Raw genomic sequence first — 18,342 nt, forward strand, 5'->3', positions numbered from 1 at the left:
TCCGCGCCCTTCTCGCCTTTCTTCTCAGTGGACAAGGGCTCCCCGCCCAACACCCCCACGGGCCCATGCACCCAGACACACACCAGGAGTGAAAACTTCACAGTTATTTAATCTGCACGTGTTCCACACAATTCCTCTGCCCCTCCCAGCTCCCCTTCCCCAGCGCCCCGCAGTCCTTAGGTCCTCAAATCAGCCCCAGGAGCTATTAGGGACTAGAGGTGGCTGCGTCCTCAGGCGGGATACTCAGAGGGGCCCAGGGGTGTGGCCCGGCTCTGCCCAGGGCCGAGGCAGTGACAGCAGCTGCCTGACCCCGAGGAGCCGACTGTCAGTGGGGGCTGAGGGCCAGCAGCCCGGGGACATGGCCCAGAGCCCCGGCGGTCACAGGGAGGGGCGTCGGCCGACTCGCGGAGCGCCCTGCTGCGCAGGGCCGGGCTCCAGGCCAGCGGGAATAGGCAGGCCGGAGAGGGGGGCCTGGGCAGACAACAACGCCCACTGTGTCGTGGGGAGCGAGGTCCAGAGGGGCCGGCAACGCCTCCGAGGGCCCGCGGAGGCACTACGGGCGGTACATGGCAAAGGCCAGCAGGCTGAGGAGCAGGGTGAAGCCGGCCAGACCCAGAGTGGCCGTCAGGGGGAAGAAGGGCCGGTACTGGATCTGGCAGTACCAGAGCAGCAGCAGCAGCAGCAGCAGCAGGGGCAGCAGCAGGCCGCCCACTTCCAGCCCGGAGGGGCCTGGCTCCGACCCCGGCGGGCAAGGGGGGGGTGGGGGCCCGGCGCGCGTGGACACGTGGCAGTGGAGGACGCAGTTGGGCGGGAGGTGAAGGCTGCCCAGGGTCTGGGTGTCGTCTCCTAGCAGCTGCCCTTGGTAGATGAGCCGCACCTGCTGTTCCCGGCCGGGAAACTGGGTCCTGAGGAGAGAGGGACCTGGGTAAGAGAGCAGGCCTCAGGCAATCCTGGTCCCTTGCCCACAACAACACTCCCACCGCTCACCTTTGCCTCCACCCACCACCCACGTGGTGGCCTCTAAGGGGTTCCCCTCCTGCTATAGGGGAATGATACAGTGTGTGATGTGGGGACCTCAGTTCCGGCGTCTGTAGAAGGAGGGGGAAGTCTCAGATCTCTCTGGCTGCCCTTCCGGGTCTGTAATCACTCCCACCCCAACTTTAGAATTTCTTTCCTGTCCTCATCCCAGCTTACCTTTTCAGGGAGCCAATGGTATCGTGGGGCCAGGCCCTGGCCACCTGCTCCGAATCGTTGAGGAATTTCAGCCGCAGCACTAGGGGCTCCTGGGGGGAGTCTGGCGATGGTGACGTTGCTGAGAGCCCCATGCCAGGCTCTGGCTCTGCAGCCTGACCTCTGTGTCTCAAGCTGGGGGTCTCGGCTCCTGGGGCCTCCCCTCTGATGCTGCCGGTGACCGCCATGGCTTCCCTGGGCTGTGCTGGTGTTGGAGTCCCTGATGGCTGGGGCAGTGGGTCGGCACCCTCCGCGGTGTGTGTTGAGACCCAGGCGAGAGCCAGCACCAGAAGGCAGGCAAGCACCGCGAAAAGGATGGTCACCTCATCACCCACCCCTTCAATCAAGGCCATGGCACCTGCCTTGCCTGCCACCTTACTGAGCTGGAGAGGCACAAAGAACCCATGAGGGCCTGGCTCACTGGCCAACAGCCCCCTGAACTCCAACGGGCTCCTGACCCCACCCGACCAAACCCTCCCAGTCCTGATTCCTCTGCCCCCTCACTCACGCTCCACCCTAGGGCACATACTGTTCTGAAACCTGGTTGTCCCAAACTTCCGTCCAGTGCCCCTTCCCATAACCAAATCCCAAGTCCTAACTTTTTGTAACCTGAGTTCTAGGTCTTTAACCATCTCCCCAATTCATTCAAACACTATCTCGATGTAAGGGCCTTGATCTCCTAAGCAACCTCTCCCCTAAATTCAACCCTTAGCAAACTTCACCCCAAAGCTTACCTAATCTTCCATCTACTATCTCAAAGTTTACCTTCTCCTTCGTCTATTTCACCCCAAAGCTTATCTACTCCTCCATCATGAAAGTTTCTGCAAGGGGGAAGAAAATGGGGTTCTATGCCCCCCACCCCCAGCCCCGTTATCATTTAACCAAGCCCCACCCGCGGCAGGGGACTGCTTCCCAAGGCTTCCCCACACCATAGGTCCACCTCCGCCCTTTGGCAGTTCGGAGCTTCCGAGGGCTGCCATCCCCCCGCCCCAACTTGGCCCCTCCGGTCCACTCAAGTCCCACCCCGCGGCGGCCCGACTCGGCGCCTCCTCTGGAAGCCTCTCCAAACCCAGTCCGCAGGCGGACCCGAGATCCCGCCCGGGGAATCCGAGACTTCGCCCTCCCCACCCCCAACTCCTCCATCACCCCTCCCATCTTCCCGCCCCCCGGAGCCACGGGAGGGCACGGGCGAACCCGGGGCGGGGCGAGCGGGAGCCAGCTGGGGCCCGGGGCGGTGGGGTGGGCGCGGTCACCGCGCGGGAACTCACCGCCCGGCTCCGCCACCTCCATAGCGGACCCTCGGGCACTTCCGGGCGGGAGGCGCCGAGGTCGCGGACACCTGAAGGCACCCCCTCCTTCCCTGCCGCCGCCGCCCGGAGTATTGTGGGACTTGTAGTCCTGCGCGGTGCTCATTTCCCGCCCTCCGCCCTGCTGACCCACGTGCCGGGATCCGCAGGCTAGTCCTGGTGACCGCAAGGCGCTGAGGTGCCCGCGCGGGCGGGCTTAAGGGTTGTGCCAGCCTCCTGGGGTTCGGGCAACAGCAGGACCCGCCACCTCCCCCGCTGGCATCCAGGGCATCTGTCACTCCAAACACCGACGTCAGCGAGAACACGTCAGAGCACCCGAGTTTCCAGATGCAGGCTCTGGGGAGCTCAGGTGACCCCTACCCCGTTCTGTTCTTATGTCAGAGTGGACGCCAAAAGGCACTGCGGGCCCCCTAAATTGACTCTTTGGCTCAGAGCCCGGTACCCATGGGCTGTCCCAACAGCTTGGCCGAGGACATTCTTCCCCAGGGCTGGCCACCGGGGCTTGGGCTGTCCTGTCTCCCTGGCCCCCTCCTCCGCCTTGCCCCTGTAAGACTGTGCGAGAAGCATAGACCTTGGAACCTGGCACAAATGCTGATCTCTTATCACGTGTTTATTAACTGTATAACCTTGGGTGCGCTATTGAATCTTGTTGAATCTTAATTGCTTTGTTCCTAAAACATAATTCATAAGGAAATTGTAAGGAAGAAATTAATAAAATTAATTTTATTAAACAAGTGTGAAAACTATGTCAGGGACCTGTTATACAGTAGGTATTTGCTCACCTCGTATTACACTAGGGTACTCTAGAGTACACTCTCCACCCAGATCTGGGCCTGGAAACTGGGTCCTTAGAGTGTTACAGTGTAGAGGACTTTGAGCCTCAGCCTGGCTTGGGCCAGCTAATTGCTATGAGCTTTTCCCTCCTTCCTCTGGGCCACAGAGATCTCATGTCCTGGGTTTTATAGGCCAGTCTTGGTGAAAAGTAACGCACCCTAGTGTTTCCATAGTTCATACTTACTTGTGGGAGCATGTACCCCAAGCGGGAGCAGGTACTGCCTTGGGAAAGTCAGTTTCGATGTATAACATACAGACCTAACTTCTCTCTAGTTCCTTCCCTCCCATTCATTCGTTTATTCTAGAAACATTTATTAAATGTATACCAGATGTCAGGCACTGTGCAAGATGCTGGGAATACAATGGTGAATCATAAAGGTGAACTTATCCCTGCTCTCACATGGCTCATATAATGATAGGGGACAGATATGTAGACAAGCCCACCGGTCCTAACACAGATCTGTGCTGCCTGCTGGGGCAACACATATGAGAAGCTCTTTACCCTCAGCATTTCTCCTGGGAGCTACCTGGTGCAAATTCTTGGTGTCAGTTCTAGTTAAGTATCTAAAAGAGATGTTCGCTGTTGCTTTCAGACTTACACAGCATCGGAGCTAGGTAGGTGTTCTGCTCCAACCACTGTATTTTGCAGATGATGCACAGAGAAGCTACATCAGTAAGGTCAGACATGTAGATAGAACCTGAATCTCTCAAGAGCTGGGGAGGCCCCAGCTGTTGAGTACCTTGCACCTGGTTCTTTGGACAGTACAGGACACTTGGGTGACTGCGTTGGTACTGGGGCAGAGTTGTGTGAGTAGCCAGATGGGGGCAACTCTTTGCAAGGAAAAGACTCAGCTTGGCTTGGGACGTGGAAGTGTGTGTAAAAAGACCAGCATATGTCAATTGTGCCGGAGGACATCTGGGCACAGCCCTAGGAGGCTGACTGGCTGGGGCCAGTGCCCTGCACATGCCCTCTCTTAGGCATTTTTGCAAAGGTTGGGGATGAGGGCTGACTAGCAGGACTGTAGACAGCTTTGGCAATGGGGGTGCAGAGGAACGGAAACATGGAAGGGAGTTCCCTGGCCCCCGAAGGAGTGGACAGGAACACAAGATGGGCAAGGGGTTGAGGACAAGAGAGCCATGTGGGCTCTGGTGAATCTCTTGAATGGGGTGGGTGGGGGAAGAAGGCATCATATTGGATTCCTCTCTCTTCTTTGCCTATGTACCAGCAGGTCCGAGGCGGTGGCAGACAGTGAACCATCCCAGTCCCACAGGGGAGTCTTTTAGGAGAAGCCTGAAGATGAGCGAGGGGCTGTTGTTTAAAGGGCCATTTCCAAGGGCCTTGTTGGTGAAGCTCTCAGGGAGAACAGGAAATAGAAGCCGGGAGCCCAGATTTCCAGGCTGTGTGCTGCAGCTCGCAGTGGAGAGTCCAGGGGACGGCCACAGAGAGAACCCCGCGGACAGGGTGGTCTCCAGGGATGATCTGGGGCGGGAACAGGGCAGCCTGTGCAGCACTAAAGGCAGGACCATGTAAGTGAGACGCAGCTGTGCCTGGGCTAGCGGCCCTTCTCGGCCAATCCGCCGCGTTCATCAGCACCCTCAGGCGCAGGGCACTGCTCGGGCAGTGCCCAAAGATCGGACACCCCGCCCAGACTAGAGCAGGGAGGCGAGACAGACAGCCGGGCCGGGAGGAGGCCAGCGCAGCTGTCCACTTGGAGCGGGTAGCCCTCAAGGCGGGTGTGGGTGGGGGCTGGAGAGCAGGCGGAAGGGCCAAGGCTAGGTGGGAGGGGCCCGGGCGCCGGAGCTGGAGCGCGCGGCTTTGGGGTGGAGGCTGCCGAGCCAGCTAGCAGGCGAGGGGCGGGGGCGCTGGGGCCGGCGCGCAGGAGGGGCGGGGGCGGCGGGGAGGGGGGCTCGGGCTGCGTGTGCCGGAGCTGGCGGGGGCGGCGGTGCGTGCGCATGACGCGGGGGGAGGGCCCGGGCCGCGCGCTCCCGGTCCCGTTGTTGTTGCCGCTGGAGGCTGCTCCGAGGCAGCGGGATCGCGGCGCCGAGAAGCGCCCTGCAGCGGCGGCCACAGCGTGCGCGGCGGCGCCTCCCGGCCTCGGCCCCCGGCCTCCGGCCTCATGCGCTAGCCCCGCGCCGCCGGCTCTGTAGTCCCGGCCCCGCCAGCCCCGCGCGCCCGCCCGCCACCGCCGCCGCCGCAGCGCCGCCCCGGGCCCCGGCCGGGCCCGCCTCGGGCCCCGCGGCTTCAGAGCCATGAACTTCCAGGCGGGCGGGGGGCAGAGCCCGCAGCAGCAGCCGAGCCTGGCGGCGCCGGGGGGCGGCGGCGGTGGCGGCGGCGGCGCGGGGGGCGGCGGGCAGTTCGGCGGCGCGGGGCCGGGGGCCGGGGGCGGCGGCGGCCCCTCGCAGCAGCTGGCCGGCGGGCCCCCCCAGCAATTCGCGCTCTCCAACTCGGCAGCCATCCGGGCCGAGATCCAACGCTTCGAATCCGTGCATCCCAATATCTACGCCATCTACGACCTGATCGAGCGCATCGAGGACTTGGCGCTGCAGAACCAGATCCGGGAGCACGTCATCTCCATCGAGGGTGAGCGGAGCCGGGGTCTGCGGGAGATGGGGCGCGGTGGCCCGGCTCGGCCACGCTCTCTCCGTCGGGGGTCCTCGCGCGCCTGAGGTCCCGGCCACGCGGTGTGCTGATCGTCGGCGCTGCAGAGCGGTCGTCCAGACTTCTCTATATCTCGTCCGGGGACACTGTGGCTCGGGGCCGGTCCCGTGCCAGGGGACACGTTTTCTGATCTTAGTGCTCCAGGGCGCGAGGGTGGTGTCGCTCCCGGGACAGGTGCGCTCAGAGCCGCAGAGGTCCGGGGTGCTAGGGCCAAAGCTGGCCAGGCATGGCGAGGGAAGGTGGGCGCAGCGGAGGGCCTCGGCGGGCGGGGAGGTGGGGCCGCTGCCCCGGCCCTGCCCCGCGGCGGGGCGGGGGATCCAGCCTCCCGTTAGAGGATGGCAGCCTTCCCGGGCCCAGCGCCCGCGGGCCCCGGAGGGTGGCGCTCGCCTCGGCTCCCTTTCCCGACGCACACCCCCTACGCTGCCGCTGCCAGGCGGGCGCAGGCCGGGCCTGGCGCGGGGCTCCGGCGGCGCGACCGCGTGGGAGGCGCCGGCCGGTACATCCGCGCCTTCGCCGGGTCCCACGCGCACCCGGGAACCGCTCGGGAGGCGGGCGCGGGACTGCGGGGCGCTGACTGACCTCCGTGGACACGGTGCCGGGCGTCAAATGCCAGAACCCTGGGCAACTGCCCTGCCCAGCGCCCCTTTCTCTAGGCTCTTGGGCCCAGGACTTTGGCTGCCAAGGCGGGGCAGAGGAAGTGGGTGCACGCTGCTGGCACATACCCCACGACCCCTGATGTGGTGGGGGTCCACCCCACCCACAGACAGCCTGGTGGCACCGTGACCTTTGAGGGCCCGAGGAGCAGATGGGCCTCACCCTGGGTCATCTGCTTCCTCTCTGGCTCCATTTGAAGGGAGACGCCCACCAGCAGGTGGTGGGTTCAGCCTTAGTGGAAATGCAGGGGGAATTGCAGGGTTTTTTTGGTGATGACATGGAGTTGTGGGCAGGGGCCTGTCCACTTCTTGGGCCTCACAGTTAGGGCCACATTCTCATCTTCTTGTGTGAGGCTCCAGGGGCTCCCTCACATGAACACTCCTTTCTGCTTTTGGAGGTCCCGCCAGCTGGGGAAGGAGCATTCAGTGTTTTGGGAGTAGAAGACCCCATTTGGAGCTGGGGTCCTGCCCTGTTCTCGGAATGTTCCAATCTGACTTCCTCTGTCCTTTCCCCGGTCCTCTTACCTCTTCCCTCTCAAGGCTGAGTTCTCTGTGAACTAATTAGGCGACAGGAGAAACTCATTAACATGGATCTGAGTAAATGGCCTGAATCACCGTTGTTGTGGCTGGGGACCAGGAGATGGCATTTGTGTGAGCCCAGAGCCCCAAAGAGAGATGACCAAATTTTTCTCCTAGATCTGAAGCGGGTGGGGCAGGGAGAGTGGCCATTCCTCCATAGCTTCACTGTCCTTCCGAGGATGTAGAAGTTCCCCATCGGCTCTAAGATGCCCCCAGCTCCTTTTGGTGAAGAGACGCGGTGGGGTAGCCACGGCAGGGACTGAGGGAAGAAAGACATCTGCCGCAGAGCACTTCCCTGAGCAGGGAGGGGCAGGAATCAGCTGGATTCCCATCCAGCTCCAACTTCCTGAACACTGACCTGTGACCGCCCCCCCTCTCCCCCCCAAGACACACCCCAGCTCAGGAGGCCTCTGGCTGGGCATCTTCTGTGACATGAAGGCCATGGTTCTGAGTTTTCATCCCTGTCTTGAATTCAACATGACAGGCAGAATTTCCCCTCTTAGAGCCCTCCCCCATGACCAACTTCCCCATTGCGGTTTGGAAGTACCTCATGTTCTGTCTGCTTAGCCTGGAAGCTTGGTATCACCATCGTGAATCCTGGGACCCGATGTCTCATTGTCACCAGGCCCAGCTGCTCCTCACACATCCGTTCTCAGCTCTCCTGATCCCTGCTTCCCCGCTCTTTCTTGGCAGGGCCTCCCACCTCTTTCTTCCTGCTCCCCCCTTTTCTCCCAGCCTCTCTCCTGGAATCCATCTTTAGTACCCGCCTCACTCCGTTTCCCTGCTTTTGTCACCCAGCTCTAGGCAGGCAGCAAAAAAAAACACACAACAACCCAGAAAACTCCTTCTCCAATTTCTGCCCTATACTCTTCCTGCAGTAGAGCCCCTCCATCTGCCAAACCATATTGCTGCTGCCTTGTAAAGCAGCGTCCCCACCTTCTTTCCTGGGGGAGGGAGGGGAGCAGCTTCCTGGGGCGTTTCCCTACTCCCTGTGAGCCTGACCGAGCCCCCCTGCCAGGGCCCAGCAGACCTGGGTCCGCGGGTTACATAACACATCCGTAGCCAGGGAGGCCGGTCTATGTTTACTAGGGCCGAGCTTAGCGGGAAGGGATGACATTTTCCTAGTGTATAATAAGCTTTCGCATCACGCCGGTAATACTTCGGTGAAGGATTTATTTGTCCCAGCTCTGAAGGTGACCTAGGAGACGCAGTCAGAAGCCGTGTGGGACTAAAGGAGCATGATGGCACCTTGCCCTCCTGTCTTCTCCCTGCTTCCTTCAGTCACCTCTAACCCTGTGGCCGGGCGGGAGGAAGCAGAGGAACATTCAGCCTTCCTGTTTCAGGACAGGGTTTGAGGGGAGACAGATTGTTTCTGTAAAGTTCCTTTTCCACCAAAGGCCAAGGAAGGAGAAAAGGTGTCCAGCCTGCAGTTTTGAGGAATGAAAGAAGTGTAACTGGGAGTTGGGGTGGAGGGATAGAAGACTTCACCGCAGGCAGAGCCTCTGAGCCAGTATCCCCTCCCTGGAGGGGAAACTGAGGCTTGGAGAAAAGAGGGATCATGCGGGGCCTCGGGGTAGGAGTCTGTAGGGAAAGGAGCTCTTGAGACTTGCTCGGGTCTCCTGGCTGTGTCCTAGAAAGAGGGCTGCAGAGAAACTGGGCCTCGGGCCAGATGGGGGACAGCCTGGGCACGTGAAACCTGCAGACACCGGGCCAAGTGAGTCAGGAGCCAGGATGAGCTGCTGGGAGAAGCAGCCTCGGGGTCCCAGCAGGTGGCCTGGCAAGGCGGGCTGGTCTCTGAATAGACGTGAACCCGGGGAGGTCTGCCCCAGTGGAGTCCGAGCAGGGGTGGGCCCTGCAGGGCCCGGGCAGGCCCGGGAAGCCTACTGTGGCCTCGGATGTGCCGTGTGGCTACTCCTTGGGCAGGAACTGGGCTTGGTCAGCTGGTGACTTGTTGCTGTCCCTTTTGTTTTCCTCCAACTTTTTTTTTTTTTTAAACAATGGAGTGCCTCTGAGCATTCCGGTGGCACCTCACTCTTTGAGGGCTTCCTCAGGCTCTGCTGGCCAGGCACCAGGGTGTGGGGCTCCGTAGGGCTCTGGGACTGAGGTCAGTCCCCAGGTACAGGTTTTCCTTGTGGGTTCAAGCCGAGGCTAGAGAGGGATGGTGCGCCTGAGCTGTGGGCAGAGGGTGCTGGGTAGGGGCTCGGAGGGAGCGGGCAGGGGGTGCCCGCCTCAGCAGCAACTCGCCCTTGCACGCCCGCCTGGGGCTTGCGTTCATCCTCCTTCCTCTGTGTCCAGTGACGAGATCCTGGCAGCGGCCCTGGGATTTTGTGAGACAGGTGGAGAGCAATTGTAGCCATTTTGGAGACAGGGAAGCTCGCTCCTGGGCTCCTTTGCCCTTCTGCCTCTTCCTCGAGGTGGCTGGTCCCCAACTGGTGCTAACACCCACCTGGGGGACTTGCGGAAGGGCACATTTCCCTCGCTTCCTGCAGGCGATCTGATTCAGTAGGTTTGAGATGGGGGCCCAGGGATCTGGGTTTGTCACTTCCCCGGGCGTGCTGGTAATTAGCTGGTTGCTGGAATGAGTGCCTGGTGGGGGCCTGGAGGCTTAAGTAGGACTTTGCACCAAAGAGCTCTAGGAATTCTGAAAAGGAGGGTATCTGTGTGGGTGCTAGTGGCCGGGGAAAGTCGCATTTGCTCCAGATACATTTATTTAGCTCCTACTGTGTGGCCCAGTTGCATGTAGCACAGTGGAAGACAGGGAGGAGGCAGAGGAGGGGTCACACGGGTACTCTGGACCCCGAAGTTGAACGGATCAGCCTGTAGGAGGTGCCAGAGCGGGACTGGGAGTGGTGGGAATAAAGCCCAGATTTTAAGAAAACCGGGGCAAAGGTTAGAGCCTGGGGAAGACTCCTCAAGACCCCTTTCCTCAAGGGGTCAGGAGAGAGATGGAAAGACCACCTCCTCAGGCGGCAGAGAGATGGCTCATTCCGCCCCCCTCCATTCTGTCCTCGGTCACTGAGCTTCTGCTCTCTGCCCGGTGGAAGACCTCCTACAAATCAGACAGTCCTTGCTCCTGAGCACCTTGTGGCTGGCTCGGATTACTGACTTTTCTCTACCATTTATTTCTTAGCTGAATGTGGATGCCAGGCATGGGGCTCCCAGAGACTTTCTCTGCAGACAGGACAGATTTGCAGAGGCAGCAAGGGAGGGAGACAGTATGGTGTGGTGTTCAAGGAACAGCCGGCCGGTCTGCACACCTGGGGCGCGGAGTCCAGAGGGGACAGGCCAGAGGCCCCTGGTTTGGGAGTTTTTCGTGCTTTATCCTGTGTTAATTTATTTACACTCCACCGTGATCCAGGAGAGCACTTAAGATGGTACGGAATCCTGCAGGAGATGGGCCAGCGTGTGAGGGTTGAAGCAGGAGCATTAGGGCAGTTGCGGCTGAGAGCAGGCTCTTGAGCCTGCGGGGAGCGGGGCAGGGGTGGTGGGCGGTGAGCGGCAGAGGGAACAGCGGCCATGGGGAGAACAGGCAGGAAGGGAAGCCGATCCATAAGTCCTTAGTGTCCACACTGTGCGTTTGCACCGTGAGCCTACCCTACGAGCTCTCAGGGAGTCAGTGGCCTCAGAACTTCAGGAGTGGAAGGAGTGAAGAAGATGTCCTTCTGGAAGAGCAGGCTTAGGGGAGCTGGGGGTGGGGAGGGGGGCAGACTGTGGCCCTGAGAACTCCTGTGTCCTTATTTGGCATCACCAGAACCCCCAGCCGGGAACCTTTAGCTTACCTTCTCTTTTTAATATGCAGGTAACTTGAAATTGGTTTAACCAGCTTGCTTTCCTTCTGACCCCTCGCTGACTTGCAGGCTGAGGGGTAAAGGGAAGGTAATTTGGGGATATGGAGCTGAGCCCCAGGGTGATGGAAGTGGGAGAGGGCGGTGACCTGGGGTGCTTGATTTGAGGATGTACGGATTGGCTGGTAGTGCATTCCAAGGCTTAGCATTCTCTGCCTGCCTGCTGGACATTGTTATAAGGCCTTTGCATCACGTGGCAGGTCTCTTTCTAGGTATGCAGGTATCATCCCCATTTTGCAAAGCCTGGGACGTAGATTGAGCGCCTGGGAGCAGCAGGAACTGGTTTTCCGGCTGCAGGGCTGGCACCTCCCCCATGGATGTGGATGGATGGCTGGATGGATGAGCTTTGGTGGGTCAGATCGGATGCCCCCATCAGCCCTCCTAAGATGCCTCTCAGGGAAGTTTTTTGACCTCCAGTTTAACCTGCAATCACTTAGAATACAACTTAAAGAGAACTTAGGGCTCCTCCTTCCTGCTCTAATCTTTTGCATGTCTTGAATCCGCAACCGAATGGTGGCTCTGGGACGTCTCTCCCCTCCCTGAACAGCATAAATATTATTACATGTAGCACATAGACGCTGGCTCAAGAAACACTTAGAAATATTTAAAACATTTAAATATACGTGGAAGCGGCAGAAGTAATGCACGCTTATTAGAACAAATTCAGATGGGGAAGGGAGGCAGAAGGAACACCTCCCCTCCTCAGAGGTACCTGCTGCTGGCTGCCTGATGCACGTCCTCCCGGTCTGTTTTTTCCCTGCACGTATCTGCTATCGACGACCCTGTGATTGATTTGATGTTATTGGCATTTCCCGGCAAAGGTGGGATTTTGGTGGAAAGCCCCCTGCTGGGAGAACGGGAGCCCCTGCATTCATCTGCTCATCTAGGAGCTCCCTGCTGGACAATCGGGAGATTGAGGTTCTCTGTCGTGCCTGCCAGGCTGCGACTGGCAGGTCACCCCGTGCTTGACCTTTTTTGAGATTTGCATTCTCCTGCATCTGTGCCCCTCGCTGTGACTCTGCACACGGGTCCTTGGACCATCTCAGTCTTGGCTCTCTGGCCTCAGGGCCAGCCTGTCCACGGAGTGCAGGCTCCACTCCGTGAGCCGCGCTGAGCCTCACTTCCTGTGTGCAGTACTTGATATGTGCTGCCAGGGTCCCCTCAAAGAGCTGGTGGTTGCAGAGGTCCTCTGGGCGAGATCTGGGCGGTTGGGGAGACACAGGGTGGCATCACGTGAGGCTTGACGGGGTCGTGCGTGTAAGGGGCTCACGGTGGGGCCTGGCAAGGAGCCAAGCACACAGTGAATGCTCACCACTATTTAAAAGAGTCAGTGAAGCGTCTGCCTTCAGCTCAGGTCATGATCCCAGGGTCCTGGGATCAAATCCTGCGTCAGGCTCCCTGCTCAGCGGGGAGTCTGCTTCTCCCTCTCCCTCTGCTGCGCTCTCTATCAAGTAAATAAATAAAATCTTTAACCCCCCCCCAAAATGAAAGGCTGCAGGCTGCCTTTTAAAGAGAGTACGGTTTCTCACGCATCTTCTTGTATATAGACCTTTGTACACTTGTACGTAGTGTACGGAAGTCCGATGACTTCCTGGGACAAATTCCCGAAAGAAAAAGGTGAGACCGTCAGGTATGCACTTTTTTAGGACTTTTGCTGCACGCCACACTGCCCTCCAGGAAGGCCCTCCTGTTTCTAGGGGTAGAGACCGCCTGCTCCTTGCCCTACCTACCCGCCCCCCCCCACCTCATAGGTTAAAAACCAATACCACCACCATTAGATGCTTTTCCTTGTTGTCTTATATTGTGTTGGTTTGATGACTAGTGAAAGTCAACATTAAAAAACAATTTTGGTCATTTGCATTTTGTTTTAATTCTGTTCACGTCCTTTATTCATTTTCCTCTTGGTTTGTTACTCTTTTCCTACGGCATGTAAGATAGTTTTAATCTCTTAACGTGGATTTTTCTGAAGTAAGCATTTGTCTGCTGGCAGGAAGCCATGGCCTCGGGCTCTCAGGCGGCACGCAGGCCCCCCAGACCTGGAGCCGAGCTGACCGGACTGTCCTCTGGGCGCTGAGCAGAGCGAGCCCACGCCACATGGTTTCGGAGGGCTATGCCTGCGCTGTTTCTGTGCCTGTTGATAGTGGGTGTTTCTCTTTCTCTTTCTCGTCTGTCGGCACCCCCCTTTGCCACCGTTGGTGTGCCCGCCTACAGCACTTTCTCTTTTGCCTTTTAATTTGATGTTTTGATGGCTCGCAGACCCAGAGCCCAAGCTCATAGAGTGGGATTCGAGCCCAGGCCCGGCCTCTCGGGCGTGTGTGTCTGTGTGCGTGGGGGGCTGGGCAAGGCCGGGAGATGTGGACCCCCGCTCGGGGCTCGCCCTGCTCGCCAGCAGAGCTGCCTACTGTCTCCCAGGCAAGGGCTGACAGACTTCTCTGCCCTGAGGATCTTTGGTAAATCAGGCCCTATAGGAAGGCCCTAGAACCTCTGGTGTGAAGAACTTTGATGATTTCGTGCCTTTTAGTTGCTCCGAAGTGCTCCTCTGCTTGGTGATGGCTTCTGGACTATTCCAGACTGCTTTACGTCGGGTGATGTGGTGGAGAGAATGCTGGGTGTCCTTCCTCGTCTGTCAGGGGTAATGGTTACCAACCTGGTTCTGGAGCCACGCTGTCTAGATTTGAATCCAGACTTACCAGTTGGCAGCTGTGTGACCTTTGGTGAGTCCCTTAATCTCTCTGTGTCTTGGCTTCCTTGTTGCTAAAATGAGGTTAACAAGCGCCCATTTCATCGTGTAAGTGTGAGAATGAGGTCGGTGAATGCGTGCAGAGCTTTTAGATCGTTACCATTCCCTCGGAAGTGCTCGTCCTGTGCTGGGTCCTGTCCCGTCATTCATACACTAGGTGCTGGCCACAGCCTTGGCAGGGTGGGAGTGGGGACTAAGGGCACGAGAGTGAATGTACCTTGCACAGGGCCCATGGCCCGTGACTCCTCTGGAGCACTGTCCAGTTACGTAGGTGAGTCCCATGTGTCAATTTAAATTTTCAAGTAGCCGTATTAAGAAGGGTTAAAAAAAAAAAGGTGAAGTGAATTTTAATATTGTGTCTAATTTAACCCAGCATATCTGAAATGTTATTTCCATATGCAATCGATAGGACAAGTTATTAATGGGTCTTTTACACTCTTTTTCCACCCTGTCTTCAAGCTCCGCCCTCAGCACTGCTCCACTGGGACGGGCCGAATCTCGAGTGCTCAGTGGCCACGCGGGGCCCGTGGCCGTGTTGGTGGAAGAACAGCTCTAATTTTAGCCCGTAATAAAAGAATACCTGTCTGTTGTAAAAAGTGAATATAAAAGTGCATCCTTTTGACTTAGCTTTCTAAAGTATTGCATTAATAACAACACCTGCGTGCCTGGGTGGCTCAGTTGGTAAGGCGTCTGCTCAGGTCATGATCCCAGAGTCTCACATTGGGGGATCGAGCCCCACGTTGGGCTCCCTGCTCAGCGGGGAGTCTGCTTCTCCCTCTTGCACTGTGCTCTTTCTCTCGCTCTCAAGTTTATAAACGAGTAAAATCTTTAAAAAAAAGTAATAATAACATGCCTTTCCTATAGGTCCCGCTGTTTTCGATCAGCCAGGCAGCAGGCGTGCGCTTTCCAAGCACCCGCTAAGGCTGTGGTGATTGATTGCAAACAGATCCATTGAGAAGGGACTGAATCCACAGTAGCTTTTTGTCACCGTGTGTTTTTCTGGAAACCGGAAGACCACCGCCGTGGTGAGGGCGCCCCCGCAAAACCTGTTCCGGTCACAGGGCTCTCACGCTCCACACTTGGGAGCCGCATTCATGTGGTTCTGCCCAAGGATGGAAGGTGGGGTGTGAGCCCAGGCCCTGCTGTTGCGAGATGAGTGCACGCGTCGTGGCCCTTCGCAGGCGGCGCCTTGTTTTGGGTGGGCTGGCCGCAGGCCTCGGTATAGCTCACTTTGGTGCGGTCCCCGTAACCCCTGCAGCTGGTGCCATGCCTTGCTTACCTCTCAGCCCCAGGCCTCCCTGTTGCCCACCTTCCGGGATGGGCCCACGTGTTCTCGAGTTCGGCTGGTGGCCCGACCCTGGAGTGGCCGTGCAGGCTGGTGAGCTGTCAGTGGACGGGGCTCGTGTGGACAGCACGGTGTGTGGACTAGCTGGCCTTTTGCATGTCAGCTTGCGACGAGGTCACACAGAGTGCTGGCTTGCGAGGGGCACACAGTCAGGGGATAGTGTGCTGATTGCGTGGCCCCAACCACAGTGCACAGTTGGAGAAGGGCGAGCCCAGCCCTCGCGCTCTGCAGGACAGGAGGGTTCAAGGTCACTGGTTAGCACCCCAGGCTTTTTTGCATCATGGTGACCTCCTTCCAGCACACCAGCAGAGGTGGGCTGGGCGATTGATCCTGCGAGTCACCTCCCCTTCGACCGTGACCTGTGGCAGTGGTGCCGAGATGCTGTGTGTCACCAGCAAATGTCACAATATCCTCTTCACTCCGTCCTGGTGTTTGAGGCAGGGACTGTTTTTGTAGGTTTTTTTGGGTTTATGTTTGCCCTTCATTTATGCTGAGTTGTATATATTTATATAAAATAGCGGGATACGTATTTATATTGTAGCGAGAGGTTGTAAATGTATGCACACTCCTGGGAGACATGCGGCACAGAATAAAGCCCCCCTCCAGCCAGCCGCTCTGGGCTGGCTTCCTTGCCGTCTCTCGGCCCACGTCCCTACTGCTCAGTAAGGAGGCTTTCCTCGGTTCCACCTGCTCAGAGGTGAGGCTATTGTGGACCACACCCCAGAAGGCGAATCCCATGGTATTGCAGCAATAAAACGCTAGGCTCCTCTTACCACCATCCTCTTGTTAATGGCAGGAAGGAGCCCAGTTCTTTGTCCAGGGACCCTGCAGACGACAGGGTGGGCTGCACAGCCCCTTGTGATACCTTCAGTGGGACGTCTCAGAGTCCCCTCGGCCAACCCAAGAATACAGAAACCATCATCTTGTAGATCTCTCGTTCTCCCCAGCCTTGGCACTGTTGGGACGGAGACCCTGTCCTGAGCCTGTGTTAAAAGGTTCTCTTGTCATTTCCTGGGCCCCAGGTGGCATAGGGGCCCCTCCAGGGGGGTGTTACTGCCCTTGAGAAGAGAGCCTGATGGACACACCAGGCAGGAGGGGGTCAAAACCTGGTGTGTCCAGCTTCAAGACCCACCTTTCCAATTTCGTCCATCACCGGGCCTAGAGCCGTTGGTGTTCTTACCCCCAGCTGGTATTTGTCAGGAGCTGGGATCTGCTTTGCTCGCCATGTCCCCTGTGGACACGGAGCCCTGAGCCAGTCTTGGGTGGGCCTCCTGGCCTGGCAGAGAATGCTTGACCAACCATCAGGAGGCCTCCCTGCTCTGTACCCAGCCCGGGAGCCCTGTTGGGCCCGGGAGGTCCTTCAGAGAGCCTCCCGCATGTGTTACTGTGCTCTGTCCGGCCTGGTGGGCCGCTGCTGGCCTGAGGAGCAGGGGGCAAGGTGGAGCTGTGGGCCATCAGCCCTCTGACAGCCCCGCGGGAGCAGGGCCGGAAGTCGGGAGGCCATTTAGGGTGGGGGCCAGGTGTTGTCACAAGGCCATGTGTCTTCTCACAGGAGAGTGGAGAAGGGCCTCGCATGGGAGTCTCTGCAAGGGGGGGGCTCTCGGCTGCCTTGTGCCCCGGCTGCGGACGTGCGTGGAGGATGGCAGGAGGGTGGAGGCGCGTCCGGTCCTCTGTCCTCCCTCTTGGAGTTCACATTCCTCCCCGAGGGGTCAGAGCTGGGTCAGAGCTGGGACATCATTGAAGATGTGGGTGTCCTGCTTTTTGGTGTGTGCTTCTGACAGGTCAGCTGGCTCAGGTCTTAAAAGCCATTCCCACTGTAGTGAGGAAGCCTCCCTGGGAAGCATGGAAGTGGCCCTCCCTCCATCACGCCCCGGGGAGGGAGGGGGGAGGGAGGCCAAGGAGCCGGTTACTGGCGGAGAGGTAAGCCTGGGACCGGCCCACCCCGTGTGACCCTCGCTGCTTGACAGGGTGGCTTGACAGGGTGACCGTGGCTGAGGCCCTGAGGGCGAGGCCTTCCCTCATCTCTGGAGCCTCGGATGCCATGCAGCCGGCACCAAAGAAAAATCAACATCGTGTGTAAGAAAAGCGTGCGTGCCTTGGGCGGTGAGTGGCTTCTATGCCGCGAGCAGGTGGAGCGGGACGGCCGAGTGGGTGCCGTGGCAGCCCGGCTGCTTTGATCGGCACTGCGAGACACTGTTTTACTGGAATACTGATTTTATTATGAAAATTGCTGGCGTAGTGTGTTTTTAAACTATTCAAATGTGCCACCCCACACGGCAGCACTTTGTGTTTGTGCTGCAAATGTCGCGAGATTGACAGCTCTTGCAGCAGCGGGCGCGGGGAGCGGCGGGGTTCTAAGTGAAGGGTGGCAGGATCAGATCTGGGATCTCAGAAGGGGCCGTACTAACCAGATTCACTTCCTGCGCATGCTCCTTATGCGCCCGCCACTGCCCTGTGTGCCTCCTCATGGTTCGCTGGACATCCCTGCACGGTGAGTGTTCCCCCCGTCCTGCAGAGGGGGGCAGAGATGGAAAGGGATGTGCTCAGGGTTGCTCGCTCTTAGGGGCGGAGGCAGGACCGGACCCAGGAAGGCTGGTTTCAGAGCCTGTGCTTGGGCCCGCAGGTGTTGCTGCACCATGAAACAGATACAGCTTTTAAAATACAGGAGAAGGGGCTCCTGGGTGGCGGTCGGTGAAGCGTCTGCCTTCAGCTTGGGTCATGATCTCGGGGTCCTGGGATCAAGCCCCGCGTTGGGCTCCCTGCTCGGCGGGGAGTCTGCGTCTCCCTCTCCCTCTGCTCCCCCCCCCCCACCCCGCTCATGCTCTGTCTCTCTCGCTCACTTTCTCAAATAAGTAAATGAAAATCTTTAAAAAATAAAATAAAATGAAACACGGGAGAAAGTTCAGAGACTCTTGTCTCTTCTGGGGATATGAAGGGTCCCCTTAAGCCGGATAGGAAACCTAGAATTTATAGAGGAGAAAACACGCCAGATTTTCTCCCCAGCTTTTTATTTTGGAAAAACCACCACCTTGAAAGGCGTTTGCTCCCTCCTCCCCGCTCCGCACCTCACCTTCTCCGAAGGCCCCTGAGCTGGCATCTCCCAGCACCGGCACATTCTTGAACGAAACAGAACACCAGTGTCACACCCGA

The 18,342-nt window shown here is 58.5% G+C and overlaps 2 protein-coding genes across 6 annotated transcripts in view; one reads left to right on the top strand and one right to left on the bottom strand.

The window, feature by feature from the left end:
- Positions 1-96: 96 nt before the first annotated feature.
- On the bottom strand, positions 97-2,633 carry TMUB1 (transmembrane and ubiquitin like domain containing 1). 5 transcript variants are annotated; one of them, XM_027573753.1, is made up of 4 exons: positions 2,499-2,591; positions 1,965-2,051; positions 1,195-1,613; positions 97-905 (listed from the first exon to the last, which is right to left on the bottom strand). In XM_027573753.1, the coding sequence occupies exons 3-4, from the start codon at positions 1,581-1,583 to the stop codon at positions 554-556; spliced, it is 741 nt and encodes a 246-aa protein (XP_027429554.1). In that variant the 5' UTR covers positions 1,584-1,613; positions 1,965-2,051; positions 2,499-2,591; the 3' UTR covers positions 97-553. The 5 variants fall into 5 exon arrangements, with proteins under 5 accessions (XP_027429554.1, XP_027429551.1, XP_027429550.1 ...); XM_027573750.1 differs by lacking the exon at positions 1,965-2,051 and having other exon boundaries at positions 2,499-2,633; XM_027573749.2 differs by having other exon boundaries at positions 1,195-2,051; positions 2,499-2,588.
- A 2,973-nt stretch (positions 2,634-5,606) lies between these two features.
- The window catches only part of AGAP3 (ArfGAP with GTPase domain, ankyrin repeat and PH domain 3), a 56,040-nt gene continuing 43,304 nt past the window's right edge, over positions 5,607-18,342 (top strand). The window contains 1 exon segment of the mRNA XM_027574373.1: positions 5,607-5,952. Coding sequence (XP_027430174.1) covers positions 5,622-5,952 — 331 coding nt within the window. The 5' untranslated portion in view covers positions 5,607-5,621.

This window comes from Zalophus californianus, chromosome 12 (genome assembly GCF_009762305.2).
Source record: "Zalophus californianus isolate mZalCal1 chromosome 12, mZalCal1.pri.v2, whole genome shotgun sequence".
Taxonomy (NCBI): Eukaryota; Metazoa; Chordata; class Mammalia; order Carnivora; family Otariidae; genus Zalophus; species Zalophus californianus.

Excerpts from the sequence above, each read along its gene's own strand:
- TMUB1 (XM_027573750.1), bottom strand. The coding sequence starts at position 1,583 with ATGGCCTTGATTGAAGGGGTGGGTGATGAGGTGACCATCCTTTTCGCG. Across the intron at positions 906-1,194 it reads ACCATTGGCTCCCTGAAAAG|GACCCAGTTTCCCGGCCGGG; the intron begins GTAAGCTGGGAT and ends CTCTCTCCTCAG.